Here is a 20,461-nt window from a genome sequence, read left to right on the forward strand (position 1 = left end):
GTGACGGAAATTCAAGCATTTGCAAAAGTGATTTTTTTATTAATAGTAAAATGGATATGAATTAAATAATTTTAAAGTTATATTCTAACGACGAAAATTTTGGTGACAAAATTGACATGTCGCGAAAACGCAAAAAAATTCGCATGATCACTCCAATCCCTTGGAACTATCAAGCACCAAGTAAGAAAACGTTTAAGTGACAAATGATGAGCTTCCAATGAAGTTATTTTGCAGATTTGTAAGTTATTTTCGATTAAGTAAGGAAGAATATTGCACGAGGGACGGCTGTACCCCTATTTTAAAACTACACTCCTTGCTGACCGAAGCTATCAATAATGCTGTGGAAATGATTTTAGTGTTGGACTGGACAACATCTATAGTTAATAAAGAGGTTTTAGATATTGAGGAGCATATTTGTGCAAAGTGGATTAAAACCCATATGACTCCAGAGCAAAGCGCTACAAAAACCGCATTTTAATCTAAAACAGGATTCCCAGGAGTAGTGGGTAGTATCGATGGGACTCACGTTCGCATAATTTCACCTATTTTGACTGCATCCGAACTGCGCCTTGCCTCGTCCAACTTCGGGTTGTCGCTCCAGAAGGCCAAAAAGATGTTCAATGTAATCTTTGGTTGAAAACTTGTTTTTTCTATAAATGTGTACAAAATTCTTGATTATAAAGATTGTTTAAATGAATTTAAAAAAGGTTTAATTACTCGCTTTCCATTTTTTTAATTTTTTCCGAAGGTGCCTCACCTAATTTTTTCAAAAAGTATGAAAGGTGGTATCAAAAGACACGATTCGATATCCGTTTTAAAAATCCGAAAGCGGAAATTAAACATTTTATTTTTATCGAAAGATATTAACAAAAACCCATAAAATGCCCGATAGGGTCCAAAATATGAGGCCCGATCCATAGTTTTTTTGCACAGAACATATTTCTGCGTTGGCGGACTCTGGCCGCGATTTCTAAAAATAACCCTGGTTGGGTCCAACACCTTTCTGCATTGGTGTGTACACAAAATCTGGCAAAACACAACAACAACATGAAAATTTTAAACGAAATGATATGACAGAAATTAAATTTTTAATTTTTGCTTGCGGATTCTAAAAACTGAGGTCGAAAAGGATCTTTTGATACCAACTTTGAAATTTTTTGTTAAAAATTAGGTGGTGAACCGTCTGGTAAAACGTTTCCAGTTTTTCAAAACCATTGCAAAATTGTATGAGACAACTCCTAGTAATCAGTAGTCAGATTTTGATGTCTTTGACAACTACAACAACACAAGGTTGTAAACGGTAATGCCACAAAAAGTTGTTAGACCACGCAACTTCAACTGACACTGTTTTTGAGAGGTTGCGTTGTAATCTGTAATACCAAATTGCAAAATTTCAAGTGAAACAGAGTTGAGTTGTAAACGGTAATAGGGGCATAGGTTAGGTGGTAGCATCCCTGATAAGGATAGCTCACTTGGACAACACGAAGGTCCGTTGTGATACCACATACACCAAAAATAACGGTGACCTAGATCCAGCTACTTAGAGAATCGTTGGGTAGCAACGATAAAGCTCCGAATGATACCGATCTCAACTTTGGATATATCCTCGGGAGATCCAAGTGAGTCGCGACCGAAGTACTTTCGCCTAATTCTGGCAAAAGCTGGACAATCAAGCATAAAGTGATTTGGTGATTCCACCTCATCATCCTCCATACAGCTGCAGCAGGATGGAGTTTCCAGTATATTGAGACGTACCGCATGGATACCCATGGGACAGTGCCCTGTCAAACCCCCAATGACCATTGATAGGTGAGCCTTAGTGAACCCAATTATTTCAGCAGACCTCCTGCCATCCACTTTCGGCCAGAAAGATCTTGCTACCCTGCAAGACGTGGTATCCGCCCAACGTTTGCTGAGCTGATTCGAGGCCCAGCTATGGAGGAGCAATCCACAGGTGGCCAGCGGGATCCCGAAGTCCCTACAGCCATCTTCATCCGGTTCAGTTGTACCGATGCGGGCTAAGAGATCCGCTTGACAGTTACCCGGGATATCACTATGGCCCGGGACCCAGATAATCTTAATTGTAAAATAATTCGATGCAATCGCAAGCGAGGTCAGGCACTCCCAGACCACCCTCGATCGCACTGTAGTTGAGCTCAAGGCCTTGATAGCCGATTGGCTATCAGAGTAGATGTTAAATTCCCTAACCGTGGTAGCACTGGATAGCATTCCATCCACCGCATCCTTAATCGCAGCAATTTCCGCTTGGAATACACTGCAGTGATCAGCCAACTTAAACTTGCGGCTTAAATTTAGCTCTTGACAAAAGACCCCCCCACCAACCTTTCCATCCAGCTTTGACCCATCCGTGAACAAGTTAACCGGTCCCATGCCCCAGATAATTCCTCTTCCCCAATCCTCTCTCTCTGGAATAACTGGGGTGAAGGTTGTATAGGGAGCTGTTATCGGCATACAGTAGTCCGTTCTGTCCGGGATGAAGTCGAAACTGGTAAGAAGGCTAGAGTGTCCGCGGTCAGAAAGTCTATATCCCATATCACGAAGCCTGACCAACGACCTTGCCGCGGCCGCCTTTCCCGCAATATCTACTGGGTATATGTTCAGCATGACGTTCAGTGCCAAGGTAGGCGTTGTTCTGAGAGCACCACTGATACCGATCAGCGCCGTCCGTTGCACTGACACTAACATTTTGGAGGTGCTCGCCGTGTCCAGTGCTTTCCACCAGACCAGCACCCCATATAGCAGAATCGGTTTGACCACCATCTCATAAAGCCAGTGTACTATTCTTGGCGAGAGTCCCCATCTCTTTCCGATAGCTCCTCTGCAGCAGTACAAGGCAATGGCGGCCTTCCTGGCCCGATCTTCCGCATTGGGTCTCCAGGACAGTTTCTTGTCCAAAACAATCCCCAAATATTTAACCCTATCAGAAAGTACCAACGGTACCCCTGCAATCGAGGGAGTTCTGAAATCGGGCACCTTATATCTTCTTGTGAAAAGGACCAATTCCGTTTTTCCCGGGTTGACCGCCAATCCACATGATTCAGCCCACCTAGCCACAGTATCCAGGTAGCCCTGAAGAACATCGCGCAGGGCGCCCAGAAATTTGCCTCTGACTAGGATAGCGAGGTCATCTGCATAGGCAACCACCCGACAACCATTGGCTTCCAGCTCCACAAGAAGCTCGTTGACTACCACAACCCAGAGGAGAGGAGATAGGACACCCCCCTGTGGCGTGCCCCTGCACACCTTCCTCTTAATTATGGCCCCTCCCCACTCCGCTGCGACAATTCTGCCGCATAGAAGTTTGCTAATAAATTCAACCAGAGCCGCCTCGACTCCTAAACCCACCAGAGCTCTTTCGATTGACCCCGGTAAGACATTGTTAAAAGCTCCCTCGATGTCTAGAAAGGCACCCAGAGCATACTCTTTGTGTTCTAGGGACCCCTCTATTTGCTTTACAATCGAATGGAGAGCCGTTTCCGTCGATCTGCCCTTGCAGTACGCATGTTGTGAAGTCGACAGTAACCCCCGAGGTATCCTTTCCCGTAGGTACAGGTCAATCAACCGCTCAAACGTCTTAAGAAGAAACGACGAGAGACTGATTGGCCTGAAATCCTTAGGTGATACATGAGAGCTTCTGCCGGCCTTCGGAATGAAAATAACCCTAACCGTGTGCCAAGACTTCGGGATATAGTTAAGCCTGAGGCAGTTAGTATATATGATGGCCAACCAGCGGCAGGAAATCCCCAAAGACCTTTGAAGCTGCGCAGGAATGATTCCATCCGGGCCCGGAGACTTATAGGGCTTGAACGACCCTATAGCCCAGGTTATCTGACTTTCCCGTATTGGAATGGCAGGCACTTCTGCATGGCCAACGACCGCCGACCATGCAGGCGAAGATCCCTGCGCAACTCGGACATCGGGAAAATGATTGTCCAGTAAAAGCCTTAGGGACTCCTCGCTACTCATCGACCAGTCCCCACCATCATCTCTCAGATACCCCAGAGGAGCGGGGTTCCTAGAGAGTATTTTTCTAAATCTCGCGGATTCATTGCAGCCTTCTACGTTTTCGCAGAAGCTTCGCCATGCATCTCGCTTGGCTATCCTTATTTCATATTTATAAATCCCCAGACTCACCTTATAGAGCTCCCAGTCCGAGGGTAATTTACTCCTCCTGGCTCTGTTGAAGAGCCGCCGACTGGACGCTCTTAGGTCGTCAAGAGAATCCGACCACCAGGGCGGCTTGCCCTTCCCCCTGTAAGTTTTCAATGGGCAGGACAGCTGAAAGGCGCTATTGCTTGCCGAGGTGAAGTTTTCCACCAGAACGTCTATCTCAGATTCGGACAGGCCCGAACTAATGATAGGCACCGCAGGCAGTAGCTCTCCCAGCTTCCTACAATACAAGTCCCAGTTAGTACTTTTAGGGTTCCTAAAAGATATTTTACCGGGACGTTCTTCGTTCACTGAGAACTGAATATATCGGTGATCAGAGAAGGAGTGCTCGTTGAGAACCCTCCATCCAGATATCCGACCTTCCAGTTCTCTACTAACCAGGGTGAGGTCCAGGACCTCCTCCCTTAACGCAGTAATAAAAGTCGGGTCATTCCCCCTATTACATATACAAAGTCCCTCATCTACAATAAAAGTAAATAAAGACTCACCTCTAGTGTTGGTATCCGAGCTTCCCCAAATGCTATGATGGGCATTTGCATCGGCACCGATGATCACGCCAACACCTCTCCGCCTTGCTTCAGCGGTGATTTCACCCAGTATCGCAGGTGGTGGTCCCACTACGTCCCCGTGGGGCATGTACGCTGAGACCACCCACATTTCATTACTTCCTCGCTCGAGGCAGACCGTGGTTACGTCAGCATTGCTGAAATTAGAGAGAATAAAAGCTTTAATCTCTTTTTTAACAAGCACACAGGATCTAGGCCTACTTGCCTCCGCATGCACCAAGGTGTTGAATTTTCCAGTCCTTAATCCAGATATCTTACTGCCGTTACTACTCAGCCACGGCTCCTGGACAAGGACTATATCCACTCCGCCTTTTTCAAGGCAGAGCAACAAATTTGCGGAAGCCGCCTTAGAGTGCTGAAGATTGATTTGACGGATTTCCATCAAAAGCGCTCTTCTTCCGCACCCCATCCTTGGCGGATTCGTATTAGTATTGTCCATTCTAAAAAAGTCCCCCCTCAAGGCCGCTATCCGGAGCCGATTGTGTAGTCGCCCTTTAACGATCTCGTGGTTATCTATGCTACGCAGGGAGGCCACGCGAGGGTTGACGCATTACCTTATGAGTAATGCGTTCAGAGCCAGACCGGACGCGAAGCGGGAAAATCTTCAACCGCACCTACACCACCAACTTAACGGCGACGGAGCCGGAACGTACCTTGAGGCCCGCCACGGTTTTAACGGGACGTGGGCAGGTGCAGCATTAGCCTACCAGCCATTTTGGTAGGGTTTCACCCCGACCTACTAAAGTGGCAGAATACCGCACCTACCAGCCCAATGTCATCAAGTCAAAATGTAAAGTGAAATCAAAGTCCTTAAACAGTCCAGTTCGTCACCGTTGTGTACCGATCTTGACTCTCCCTCCCCTGAGCTCGGCACAATGACTCAAGGGGTGCGGGTTTTATCGAGTTGTCCTCTCTAGATCCGCCATTATCAGTAGAAGCAGGGGCACCTCGTGCAGGACGTGATAACTAATCACGCGTGACATTCGTCACTATGGCCGGTCTAAGACTGATATCAGTCCCTGATCCAGAGCCTGAAACCACTTATGATATCCAAGCCAAGTATCTTAGCCCCCTAATAGGGGCATAAGTTTTTAGAAAAAATTGTCAAAATGGACAACAGCCGTTCCCTCCTTTACTATTAAGACTATCCAAATAGAATACATGCGCAACTGCTCAGAGCTGTTGCACCTAACCAAATATGTGCCCGTTTTTGAGTAAGCCATATTATCTTTTGCTGCAAGTGCAGCGAAAATAAAATTTTAATTTTTCGGCATTTGTCTATTTTTCGTAAATTAATGAAAATAATTTATTTTTCACTGTCATTTGTTACATTGACAATAAAATCTGACCCATCAAGCAAAACGTGATCGATCGATCGTTCAATAAGATAATTAAAATTTGTATTTTGTATGGAATATTGAGTTCAATAAGGGCTTTAATGTAGAAACATTGACTAATTGTTTCATTAACGCTCTGTATGAAATTGGTATTAAGCTGATACATCTAAAAAAAATAACAGAATTTTTTTGTTATCACGTCCGCTTTCACATTTCATAGAGTGCAATCACGCAGACTATGCTCTGGATACCTAAGGGAACCGAATCCGCCCCAGTATTCATTTGGAACCCGACTCGACAGAGCAAAATTCTTAAAAATTACAAACCGTACATAACTAATTACGATTCTGCATATGAAATCTAAATGTATACAAATATTATTTCCTTATTACGTTATGCAAATATTAAATTGCACATTTTTACTATAAATTTGATATGACAATTACATATATTTGTCTATATTACAACAATTATCATATCTCCTCCCTCCAAAAACAGAGATGCTCTTTTCTTTATGCTGCTACTTATCGATCTCTCAAATTCCGGTACACTTGCACAATTAGCACTCTCCGGTACTAATCAAGCTGAAGTGACAAATAATATAGCACGTGGTTTGGAGTTGTTGGGACCAGCCATCACGCTGGATACAATTGTAGAGACGCTGGTTATTGGTGTGGGTACACTGTCGGGCGTACAACGTTTGGAGGTGTTATGCACATTTGCCGTTATGTCAGTTATAGTTAATTATGTGGTATTTATGACCTTCTACCCGGCTTGTTTGTCATTGATACTCGACTTGTCACGCAATGGTGTGGATATGGCGTTGGTGCGTGCCAAAGCTAAAGACTCAATACTGCTGAAGGCATTAAATGATGAAGAGCAAAAGACGAATCCTGTGGTGCAACGTGTTAAAATTATAATGACCACTGGTTTGATGATTGTACACATTTACAGTCGTGTGGTATTCTCGAGCAGTGATTATGATACAGTGGAAAAAACTTTGACGCCACATTTAAATTTGAATGTAAATACAAATCGTACGGAGTCGGGTGAATTGTCGGATATGATTATCAAGTAAGTATAGAAATTGAAGTAAATAGTTGAATATGTACTTTTTTAATGTGTTAACATCTTTGATAACGGTATGGTACGTGGACATTCACTCTTAACCACTTGTGTACTTGTGTGTTCAGTGAAATGACAGAAAAGGCAACTCCGCCGCCCGTAGTAGCTATAGCCTTGACCTTGCGGATGCAGGATACGAACACAGAACGTGCTCAATGGTTTGTTTCTGCAGCTCGCACTTCCTACATCTGATGTTACTGACGAGGTCTCACTTAAAAATATGTGACGCCAGAAGGCAGTGTTAAGTTAGTACGCCCATCGTGAGCTTTAAATCTTCTCTCTTTAGAGATATGAGCAACTTTGGTTTTAACGTCGTATGATTTGTACATGACTTTCGAAATTTTGCAGCTCTGCGCTTCTGTCCCCTTCTTTCCTGTTTGATGGATCATATGCAACTCCTGTCTCTTTGATTTCTCCCAATTGGGAAGTCTACCGTCGAGACGAAAGTTAAATAACCTTTAGATACCAAAGAATATCATTAAAAAACAAATCAGAACAGCAAAAACGAAGAATATGAAGTAACAGATAGAACAAAGAAGAGATTGCCGATCAACCTGAATAAGAAGTAGTGAAGTGAAGATTGCCATAGGTTAGGTTAGGTTGAAGTGGCCGGTCCAGGAGGACCTCACATAGACTGAATTAGTCGGTAGTGTTACCAGAAGTTTATTTTAACAACCAAACTGAAAACCCCCTATCAAAAACCAGGACCTATGTTATAAAGTACCTCCGTTCTCTTGGCAAATGCTAGAAGTTTTCTAGGACTTAAACCACTTGACTTAACCAATCAGAATACCCAGCCCTGCGCGTGAACCCACGCCTTTCCCGCTTGGTCGATCATGTGCACCTCTCGCCTTCTCTTACGGAGCAAGCTTCAAGGAATGCGCCCTTTTTAGATAGTTCATCTGCTTTTTGCCCTGGGACCCAATATAGATGTATGCTTTTCCCTGTCCCGATTCTTTCCACATACCGCTTGCACTCTAACACACTTTTAGATGCTATGCTATGCGAGATTATTGCCTTAATTGCTGCTTGGCTGTCAATATAAAAGTTAACACGGCTGCAGTTTAAGCTATTCTCTTCCAGAGTTTTTTACTGCTTGGGTTACGGCTAATACTTGCGCTTGGAAAACGCTACAGTGATCTGGCAGCTTGTAGGATGTGTTTATTTTCGGATCAGCACATACCGCAGACCCTACACCTTCACTACTTTGGAACCATCTGTGTACACATGTATCGCCTCGTCTGCCATTTGAAGACCCTTGCGCAAATCATCCACCTCTATTGTGTCTTTAAGATCTTCCTCGAAGCGCAGATAGGGAATCAGGCGGTCTGTCACCTCCCAGTTGAAAAGGTTGGCCACATCCCTTAACTGTGGTAATTAAATTGCTTCTAATGAAGATTACCATCAGTTTTCACTTTTTATAATCAGCTGAGCAGAGCTCACAGAGTATATTAATTTTGTTCGCATAACGGTACCCCGTAACGGCATAAAGAAATCGAGATAGATATAGACTTCTATATATCAAAATGATCTGGGCGAAAAAGAAATTCATTTAGTCACGTCCGTCCGTCCGTCCGTCTGTCCGTAAACACGATAGCTTGAGAAAACTTTGAGGTATCTTAATGAAATGTGGTATGTATGTTTCTGGGCACTCATTTTAGATCGCTATTTAAAATGGACGAAATCGGACTATAACCACGCCCACTTTTTCGATATCGAAAATTTCGAAAAACCGAAAAAGTGCAATACTTCATTACCAAAGACGGATAAAGCGACGAAACTTGGTAGGTGGGTTGACCTTATGACGCAAAATAGAAAATTAGTCAAATTTTGGACAATGGGCGTGGCATCGCCCACTTTTAAAAGAATGTAATTTAAAAGTTTTGCAAGCTGTAATTTGGCAGCTGAGTATATAATGTTCGGTTACATCTGAACTTAGCCGTCCTCACTTGTTTTATTTATAATGGGTCGTAGAGATCGATGACATAATTGGGGGTACTGCACTAAATTTTGATTGCTTTTTATGACCAAGACCGCTGTGGTTAGACCAATTCTTTTATACGGGGCTGTGGTCTGGTGGACGAGCCTAGATACTAAATCAAACCTACGGGTATTCCAGAAGGAACAAATAAGTGCTTTAATCTGCGTAGGGGGTGCCCTGCGCACCACCCCTGCGGAGGCGCTGGACACTATTTTTAATGTCATGCCAATAGATTTAATGGCCAAGCAATGTGCAGCCTTTTCTGCTCTGCGGTTGCGAGAGTTATCCGAATGGAGAGACAATGTGGATGGCCATGCAGCTAACCTTAAGTATCTGGATTCGCCTTCGTCGGACTATTACGCTCCGACTGGGCTCCGGATAGGGATTATTGGTTGAAGGAGCCGACGGACCTGAGCGATAGGCTGCAGATTTATACTGACAGCTCCAAACTGGATTATAAGTTGGGTAGCGGTGTCTTTGCACCTCAACTAGGGTGGAATCTATCATTTAGCCTACCAGATCATTGCAGCGTCTTTCAGGCGGAGGTGGCTGCTATAAATGAGGCCGTTGATCACCTGGGGAAGGCCGCTCACGGCTATAACCAAATTTGTATTTACTCTGACAGCCAGGCTGCACTAAAAGCACTGGGATCGGCCACATGTAAGTCCAGGACAGTAGAGAAGGGCCGAAAATCTCTTAACGAGATCGCTGAGCAAACTTCCCTCAGTCTGGTATGGGTGCCTGGACACTCGAATATACCGGGACATATCTCTGGTGGTTGGACTTATAACCGGCCACATAGCAATCGGGAGGCACGCACAACGGCTGGGTGCTCCCTATAATGATTACTGCAGGTGCTGCAAAGACAAAGAGGAGATAGAAACAGTCAAACATTTTCTGTGCGATTGTCCCACGCTTTGGCACAAGAGGGAGAAATTTCTGGGATCTCCCTTCTTTCACGATCTTTGTGATCTGGCTAAGTTGGAACACAAGAAACTCCTGACGTTTGCTGTATCGAGCTGTTGGTTTAAGTAGGGGAGAGATCCACGTGGTATCACAATGGGACCTTTTTGGGCCTAAGTGCACTGGTGCTCGCATCGGTGGCCACTTCAACCTAACCTAACCTATGACCAAGATTGTTTTCGGAACCATTTTAGAAAAATGTGTGGACTGTTTTACAGCATTTCGCAATAATTTCAAGTTTGTTTTGTGCGATCTTTTCTAGACTATTTCGAGGCTCTTTGGGGTTGTTCTTACAATCAATGTCTTTTTGGTTGCTCTGAAAATCTTTCCGTTTTATTGACACGTTGACTGTCAGTTTACTCTAGTGATCACATTAAAAAATTACTGAAAAGCAGAGTTGGGGAAAATTTATTCAATAGAGTTCAAAAATGAAAGATAAATTATTTTTGTTTCTAAGTGAAAAGATCCCCTTACTGCTTAACGTATGAAAACATTTTGAAGTGATCATCGCAGAAAAAAATTTCATTCGAATAATTATCTAAAAAATAAAAACTTTTCGAATATTACCGAACTCTGGTTTTACCGAACATTTCGCGATCATTTTTATAATAACTGATTTTAATGTAGTTTCGTATACCTAAAATGTGCAGAATTCTAAACTCCCCTACCGAGGTTTGGCACAGGTTTGCTATCTGTTTGCAATTTACATTATGTGTGTGTGTGAGCTATGGGCATCCAAAGTACTCAACCGGTCTTGACAAAAATTTTACAGTATGTTCACGTGGTCTGGCTATATAAAATCTTGAAAAAATGAGCGGTGTCCATAATTATTTGAAGGAGGTATGCAATATTTGGTATGTATATAAATTTCATATGTAGGTAATTTAGGTGGGAGTAGGATAGAGGGAGTGGGAATTAGAGTGGGAGTTTTAATCAGTTCTGGAGTAAAACTGAGAAGCAGAATGAGAAGAGAAGCGATATCAAGCTAATAAGCTAAGGACAGGAATAAGAAGGAGAAATGGAAAAAGTAGCAGTATATTCGATGATATGGAGAGTGAAAGGGGAAGGGAGGTCCACCTATCAAATGTAGGGCAGGACAACGTCTTGCCGAGTACGCTAGTCCCATCTATACCATGTTAACCATTTAAGTCCTTATGAGAAGGAATTAAAGCTTCATATCTATCTTTTCTCTTATTTGTCTTGTTTCCTTTTCGCCACATTTCCTCTTTTACCTTATTACGGATTTTAAGATATGACCTTCTTTAATAATATCTCAGATGCGAACTTTGTAACAAAACTTTCAAGTTATGACCATTCTATTAGGATAGATCGGTGTAATCCCTATCGTACAGTGCTAAACCAGACCAAATATTATGTAATATATTTAGAAACTCATTATCAAGTGAGTGTCAGGTGCAAACATCTTTCCACTTAGAACTGAATGACGCGGAACGTTTATTATTTTTATTAAACTGTTTTATTTCGATTTTTTATAATTTATTGCTTTTCTGCTCTTCCATTTCTTCCCCTTAATGACTAGATGGCTTACTATGAGCGCGGATCAAATTGTCATTCTCATACTACTCATCGCATTGGTTGTTAAATTCATCTTCTTTGAGCATCGGAATGATTTACATGATCGTCTACGTCAATCTGCAGTTGCTATAGCAGTAAAATCATCACAAACCCAGCCAACCGATTTACCCGCCTTTGAAACAGAATCAACGGCTTCAACTGAAACTCAACTTGTCGGTAAAGTTCCTGAAGTGATTGTGTCACCGCCGGCGGCAGCAATCGCTCCACGCATACCATTATTTACAATTGAAGAACACAACTATACAAATACTGCTACACAAACAGAAAATATAATTGATATGGAACAATTACTGCCGTTACAGTTGTTTCAACCCGAAGAACCACGACCACCGCGCCCATTACAAGAATGTTTAGAAATTTTACAATCTACGGAAGAGTGGGGTGGTCCAGCCAATCTGACAGATGAAGAAGTGCTTTTAATTGTCAATTCAGCTGGACAACATTGTCCACTACACAAAATTGAATCAGTGTTAGATGATCCAGTGCGTGGTGTACGCATACGCAGACAAGTCATCAGCGCACGCGCCAAGTTGCCAGAAGAACGTATGGATTGTCTGCCATATTTGAATTTTGATTATCGTAAAGTAATGAATGCCTGTTGTGAGAATGTGCTCGGCTATGTACCAATTCCAGTTGGCTATGCTGGTCCTCTACTGTTAGATGGTAGTAAATATTTTGTACCAATGGCCACAACCGAAGGCGCATTGGTTGCATCTACGAATCGCGGCTGTAAGGCGCTCTCCGTACGCGGTGTTACTTCGTATGTTGAAGATATTGGCATGACGCGTGCTCCTTGTGTACGTTTTGCGAGCGTTTCACGCGCTGCCGAAGCGAAGAAGTGGATTTACGATGAACAAAATTATAAAAAAATTAAATCTGAATTTGATTCAACATCGCGTTTTGGTCGTTTGAAGGAATTACTTATTGCAATGGATGGACCACAGTTGTATATACGTTTTGTTGCGCTAACAGGCGATGCAATGGGCATGAATATGGTGTCGAAAGGTGCAGAGATGGCATTGCGTTGTATTAAACTGGAATTTCCAGACATGCAAATCATATCGTTAAGTGGCAATTTTTGTTGTGATAAAAAACCGGCAGCTATTAATTGGATTAAGGGACGCGGTAAACGTGTAGTCACTGAATGTATTATTTCAGCGCAAACTTTACGCACCGTTTTGAAAACGGACGCCAAAACGCTGGTGGAGTGCAATAAACTAAAGAATATGTCGGGAAGCGCTATGGCGGGAAGTATAGGTGGTAAGTGTAATATTTTGGTAATTCGTGTATTTATTTCATATTTCATATTTCTTTATTCAGTCTATGATTTACAAGAATCTTTCCGACTATATTAAACATAAGGTTTTTTTACAGAAAAGTTAATTTAAAATGGAAAATAACATATTTTTGAAACTTCGACGAGATATCGAAAAATCAATAATTATAATTGATTGAGTTAATAGCAATTGGAGCGCGAGTGATCGGGACATACAGTGCGTAATTAGACCTAAACTGGTCAATTGCAAACATAGTATATTGGCGCAAAGTCCGTGATGGAACATAAAAGTTCAAAGACTCTAAAAGTATTGGGCAATCAATATTTCCATTGGAAATATCATAAATAAGCATTAGAGATGTAATTACTCTTCTACTTTCTAATATTCTGTGAAGATTAATTAGCTTACACCTAGAGATATATGGAGGAAGAGGCAAATCGAAGTTTATATCGTATAAACAGTACTTCATGAATATTTTTGTACACGATCGATTATCTTATTGTGCACCTCATAATAAGGACTCCATATTATGGAACCATACTCAAGCCTTGACCTTACAAAGACATTGTATAATAGTTTTTTGGTATATGGGTCCTTAAACTGGGATCCATTTCTTTTAATAAAAGCCAGTAAGGAATATGCTTTGGGGATAATTAAATTTAAGTGATCGGTGAATGTAAAAGACGAATCAAATACAACACCTAAATCCCAAATTTTATTCACCCTAAGTAACGGCTTATTAGAGACATAGTAAGACGAAATCAATTTATTACATAATTTAGAATAAGTTATTACATAACATTTGTTGGCATTCAGCGCAAGCTTATTTTTACAGCACCACTCATTAAAATTATTTAACTCAGATTGTAGTATGAGAGTATCAGACTCGTTCTTGATTCTGAAAAAAATTTTCAAATCATCAGCGTAAAGGAGATAATTGCATTGCTTGAAACAAGCACTTACATCATTGATAAAGAGAATAAAGAAAAGCGGACCAAGGATACTACCTTGGGGCACACCTGAGGTTGCTACGTAAGATGATGCCTTTACGTTATCAATACCAACAAAATTTATCCTATTGGATAAGTATGAATAAATCCATTGTAAACATGTTGAGCGGAAACCCATTTTTCGCAATTTAGCCTAAAGAGCTTTGTGCGAAACTATGTCAAAAGCTTTAGATATGTCCGTATTATGCAGTCAACTTGACAAGCAAGAGTAAAAGACGAGATGCAGTAATTCGAAAAAACGACCAGATTAGTTACTGTTGAACGCCCGGAACGAAGCCATGCTAACATGGGCAAATATAACGCTTAACTACGGACGATAATTTAAACATCACCGTTTTCTCAAAAAGTTTTGTAATGACAGGGATTTTCGATATTGGCCGATAGTTTGCAACGTCAGTTTTACTACCACTTTTATGAATAGGTTGAATAAAAGAAGTGTAACGAATTTCCTGCAAATCCTCTTATTTGCCCTTTTGTTAGGATCGTATCGCTAAACTGTTGAATAAATAACTCCAATATTGAATAATGGAAAAATGGCCTTTATTAAAATACTTCACAATAACACTCAAACTGTGCAACGAATAGCTTAATAACCAAACTGATAGCTTAAAGGAAACTGACTTTCAAAATAATAGTGCTATTGCTCGCTAGATATCGTCTTACTCGTAACTGCTTGACAATTCAAATCAAACTGAATTACATTTTACTCGCTTGTGCCGCTTTTATAGTTTACGCTGCATACATCTAGGCTCTTCTATTTCCAGAACTTACCAACTATTTCGAGTGTTTATAGTTCTCATATAGTTTCTACTTGTTTACAATTTTCTACTTTTCAGCGTCTCTCAGATGTATGTGAGTTTGTAGTTTACAGTCTCTCGCACACACATAGGCGTATAAGTAAATGCATCTGTGTGTGACATTTCTCGGCTGCTTTATATATGTGTATACATGATTTGATTATTGACGTGAACATCGCTTAGCATCGCCTTAGTGATGGTATAGCTTAGGGATGCTAATAACCGTGACACTGCCCTCCACCTAAGTCTGATCGTCCCGATCAGACAAATCTCTCGATCTAAACGCTGCTAGCATCGCCAAATGTACCACTCTTCTACTCCGTGGTTTCTCAATGCTTTGTATGCGGTAGATGGTATCACTGATCTTCTTCACAACCTTGTACGGGCCTTCCCAACTGCACCGAAATTTGGATGGAACACCTTTCCGCCGGTGAAGGTTGTATAACAGTACCAAATCTCCCGCCAAGAAACCTTTCGAATTATTTTCCTTGTCGCACCTGTGTTTCATCTTACTACTCATTATCCTGGATCGTTCCCTCGCACTCTGTTGCTTGACCAATGAAGAACTACTTCGCAGAGCTTGCGCTGGACGGATTTCCTTTGCATAATCAGTATCGTTCCGACGCTTCACAACAGTAGTGTGCCTTGGCTTGAAACCACCCTTGCATTCTTTCTTCGTTTCAGTACGTCCGTTAGGGCTTTTCAATGCCAGTGTTTCTCTCACAGGTACCTTCGGTATTGATTTGTTTGGCCCATTTGTTCCATCAACCTTTACCTTTGAATTTCGTGGCCTTCGTCGAGTCTTCTCCACCAGTACCCGATTACTGCTGAACCCTTTTTCCAAACTAAAGTTAAGTGGCACATCTTGGTTCTCATAACGCATCACCCTTCTCTGCATATCGATCTTGATGTCATGGTCAACCAAGAAATCCACTCCCAATATAACTTCATCAACAATCTCCGCCACAACAAATTTGTGTAGAACCATGACCTTCCCAATCAATACTTCACGTATCACTTCTCCCTGAACTTGGTTATACTCGCCAGTGACCGTACGCAACTTTGCTCCAGGTAACGGTTTTACTCTCCTGTTGACCAAGTCAGATCGGATCAAGGAATGAGATGCGCCCGTATCTACAGTCAGTACACGTTCTTTACCATCCACATTCCCTCTGACGGTAAGACTGCTTGATTTCCTTCCAATTTGCGACACAGATATCACGGGACATTCAATAGCCGGTGCAAGTTTTCGTTCTTTACATTCGACACGCTCATGCTCATTTCCGCCAGCTTTGCGTTTACGGCCACCCACATTGTTGCAGCTATTGGGACCGGTGCTGCAATGTCGTGCAATATGACCTGGGTTGCCGCACTTGAAACATTTAATAACTCCGGCATTTTTCTGTTGTGATCCCTTCAGTGCTTCCAAAATTGTGTCTACCCATTCTGGTCTGTCCACTTCCACACGATGAGCTTTGTATGCTGGTTTACTCAATAGTGAGGCCGTTTCCTGAGCCAATGCATGTGATATCGTTTCAGCAAATGTCAGCTTTGGGTTTGCGTATGTAGCTCGCTTCGTTTCCACGTCCCGTATGCCATTTATGAAACTCTGGATTTTTACCCTTTCAGTGTATTCCACGGGTGCGTCGGCATTTGCAAGATGAGCCAATCTTTCAATATCTGAAGCAAACTCCTGCAATGTCTCATTTGCTTTTTGGTAGCGGTTTTGCAACTCAATTTGGAATATCTGTTTTCTATGCTCGCTTCCATAACGTCTCTCGACAGCGGCCATCAATGCTTCATAGTTGTTCCGCTCTCCTTCGGGAATCGTCTGTAGGATTTCGGCTGCTGGCCCTTTCAATGCCACGAACAGAGCTGCAACTTTATCTTCAGCATTCCAGTTGTTAGCTGCCGACGTCTTCTCAAATTGTAGCTTAAAGACCTGGAAAGGAACAGAACCGTCAAAGGATGGTGTTTTTACCTTTGGATTGCTTGCTGAAACAGCTGGGCGGTTTAATTGCAACTCTTGTATACGACCTCTCAAAGCATCCACCTCGGCTTCGATTTTTTCCTCAAACTGCGTTATTTTCTCGTCCATACGTGCTTCGAGTTTTGATGATATACGCGCCTCTTGCGCTTCGAGTTGTACTGTTATGCGTGCCTCTTGTTCTTTCAGTTGTGTCTCCATCTTTGAAGTAATCTGTGTCGACATTTCCGACATACGCGTTTCTTGTGCTTCAATCTTCGATGTTATGCGTGTCTCCTGCGATTCTAGTTGGGATGATATATGTGACGACATTGATGATACTGTCGATGTTTGAGCAGCTATTGCAGCCAATATCATGTTCAAGTCTGTGCTCGTAACTGTCTGCGATGTTTCATTTTTCTCTTCAATTTTTGTTGTTGTCTCGTCCCCATCAGGATAAAAGGCATACTCGTCCACATCAATTCCTTGCGACTCCATTACCTCTCGTAGCCGTGCTTGAAGTTCGATCTTATTGCCGGTTGTATTTAATCCACGGTTCTCCAACTCCTTTTTCAGTTGCTGGATCTTCAATTCACTGAACTTTGCCATGTCCAAGTTGTATTCCCAATCTTCGGAATTTATTCAACAATTCCTCTTCTGACACCAATTGTAACGAATTTCCTGCAAATCCTCTTATTTGCCCTTTTGCTAGGATCGTATCGCTAAACTGTTGAATAAATAACTCCAATATTGAATAATGGAAAAATGGCCTTTATTAAAATACTTCACAATAACACTCAAACTGTGCAACGAATAGCTTAATAACCAAACTGATAGCTTAAAGGAAACTGACTTTCAAAATAATAGTGCTATTGCTTGCTAGATATCGTCTTACTCGTAACTGCTTGACAATTCAAATCAAACTGAATTACATTTTACTCGCTTGTGCCGCTTTTATAGTTTACGCTGCATACATCTAGGCTCTTCTATTTCCAGAACTTACCAACTATTTCGAGTGTTTATAGTTCTCATATAGTTTCTACTTGTTTACAATTTTCTACTTTTCAGCGTCTCTCAGATGTATGTGAGTTTGTAGTTTACAGTCTCTCGCACACACATAGGCGTATAAGTAAATGCATCTGTGTGTGACATCTCTCGGCTGCTTTATATATGTGTATACATGATTTGATTATTGACGTGAACATCGCTTAGCATCGCCTTAGTGATGGTATAGCTTAGGGATGCTAATAACCGTGACAGTAGTTTTCCATTCATCCAAAAAGATACCAGACTTTAATGATAAATTAAATATATGCAACAAATTAAATATATGATGTGCTTACGAACAATTGACGCTTTTATACTTATTCCGATCAACTGCCTACGGCTTTTGGGCTGTTGCGTAACAATTCATACCAGCTATCCCTTTTTCGCGATGTCTGACGGCAATTGGGAGTACCAAGGAAGATCAAGACTTCCTCCATCTACCCCTCTCAACTATAGGGTGCCGATAGGAATTCTTTCTGGGGCGGAGCGTCTTTATCATTTGGACTTTTATTCTTTGCACTAGGTTCATATTTGCGTAAAGCTGATACTTGCCGTCACACGACTGTCCTACGAACCACTTGGACCTCTCAGGTCTTTTCAGCTTGGTTATTTTTGCCACCTAACGTGGCCGCCATGGTGTGGTGGTAGCGTGCTCTGCCTACCACACCGAAGATGCTGGGGAGTCAAGTCCAGGGTAAAGCAGCATCAAAAATTTTGAAAAAAGTATTTTAAATTAGAAAAAAATTTTCTTTAGCGGGGTAGCCTCCGGTTTGGAAAACACCTCGAGTGTACATATTTCCGCCATGAAAAGCTTTTCAAAAAAAATGTATCAGCCTTGCGACGACTGTCGTTCCGAGTCAGCTTAAAACAGAGTTCCACAGTCCCGCCTATTCGCAGGAAAATTTAAAAAGGAGCTCAACTCAAATTGTAGCAGAAGCTCGGTCTTAATCTCTGAATCGCGCCAAGTGAAGTTGGTTTTTCGCGTACATAGGAACTTCCCGCTTGGAGACATTTTTACTCATTCTGAATTCGCCCGATTAGTACCGGATGAAGGCAAAAGTTCAAGACTTCAACAAATCGCTGGCTTTCCCATTTAAACTTAAGTAGGTGGGAACGCCCCTCGGCAGTGTCTGGCAAGCGCTCCGATTGTATTTCTGCCATGAAAAGCTCTCAGTGAAAACTCATCTGCCTTGCAGGTGCCGTTCGGAGTCGGCATAAAACATGTAGGTCCCGTCCGGCCAATTTGTAGGGAAAAATCAAGAGGAGCACGACGCAAATTGGAAGAGAAGCTCGGCCTTAGATCTCTTCGGAGGTTATCGCGCCTTACATTTATTTATTTTTAGGTGGGAACGATCTATCTTTCTGCCAGACAGTAAAAACCGTGCAATAGCACAGTGACCTGTGATGACGCCCATGAGTACTCTCACTCAATTCACAACCATCTCGGTTGGTCCACCGTAAATTCATTGCCCTAATGGTGTACTCGAAAACTTTCTTCAGGAGATAAAGCATGGATGGAGCTGTTCGCTTCGCTTATATTCATTTCGAAACGTTGTCTGGCTATCTCATTAGCAAATACATACCCTTCTATGTTGCTGTGCACAGAGAGCAACCAAAGGGAGACATTCCAATGTCATATGGAAGCCAGCGAGGATGTGCGAGATGCCCACAATATCCGATTTTAAAAGCTCGACTCTATTGACTTTAAAGCAACCGGTCTGTCAACAAAGATCGTTATATTGGCCTTTCAAACTGTTTTTGGGTTTAATATCTTTTTTATTTTTCATACACACAGCATCCAATAATTCCATTATACTTTGCTCTTAAGCTCATACAAATTTATATATTTACAGGTAACAATGCACATGCAGCCAACATGGTCACGGCCGTATTCCTTGCTACCGGTCAAGATCCAGCACAAAATGTCACGTCAAGTAATTGCTCAACTGGCATGGAATGCTGGGGTGAGGCGAATGAAGATTTATACATGACTTGCACAATGCCATCGCTTGAAGTGGGTACCGTTGGTGGTGGCACTGGTCTACCGGGACAAGGGGCATGTCTCGATATGCTAGGAGTACGCGGCGCCAATCAAATGCAACCCGGTGAGAATGCTAAGAAGCTAGCACAAATTGTATGCGCTACTGTGATGGCTGGTGAACTGAGTCTTATGGCAGCGCTGGTAAACAGTGACCTAGTAAAGAGTCATATGCGACACAATAGGTGAGTATACAAAAAAAAAAATACATACATGCATTTATATGTATATGGGTCATTTCATGTTAAATTTATACTTTCAATTGGAATGTATATCGGTCAACAGTTTTCTCCGATATACATCACAGAAAATGTTCTAAAACCATGAAAAATTTACACCCCTATTATGAATTTTCATACGATAAACGATAAACGCTTGCTAGCGTATCGTAAAAAATCAGATTTCATATTGCGATTTCCACACGCCCGATAGATGGACTATTGTGAATGACAGCAGAGTTTTGTTTACAAATTATTGTGAATCTATACGAAAAAGATAGCAAAACAAAAAGCAAATACTAAAAATTCAATTGTCTTGTACGTAAAAGTGGCAAAAGTTTTTAAAAGA

General features: G+C 42.0%; 1 protein-coding gene across 1 annotated transcript in view; it reads left to right on the top strand.

The window, feature by feature from the left end:
• Hmgcr (HMG coenzyme A reductase) overlaps positions 1-20,461 on the top strand; it is a 221,202-nt gene that overhangs the window by 196,538 nt on the left and 4,203 nt on the right. The window contains exons 4-6 of the mRNA XM_067760972.1: positions 6,593-7,168; positions 11,704-13,019; positions 19,710-20,079. Coding sequence (XP_067617073.1) covers positions 6,593-7,168; positions 11,704-13,019; positions 19,710-20,079 — 2,262 coding nt within the window. The remainder of the gene's footprint in view (positions 1-6,592; positions 7,169-11,703; positions 13,020-19,709; positions 20,080-20,461) is intronic.

The sequence above is a fragment of the Eurosta solidaginis genome, chromosome 1 (genome assembly GCF_040869045.1).
Source record: "Eurosta solidaginis isolate ZX-2024a chromosome 1, ASM4086904v1, whole genome shotgun sequence".
NCBI lineage: Eukaryota > Metazoa > Arthropoda > Insecta > Diptera > Tephritidae > Eurosta > Eurosta solidaginis.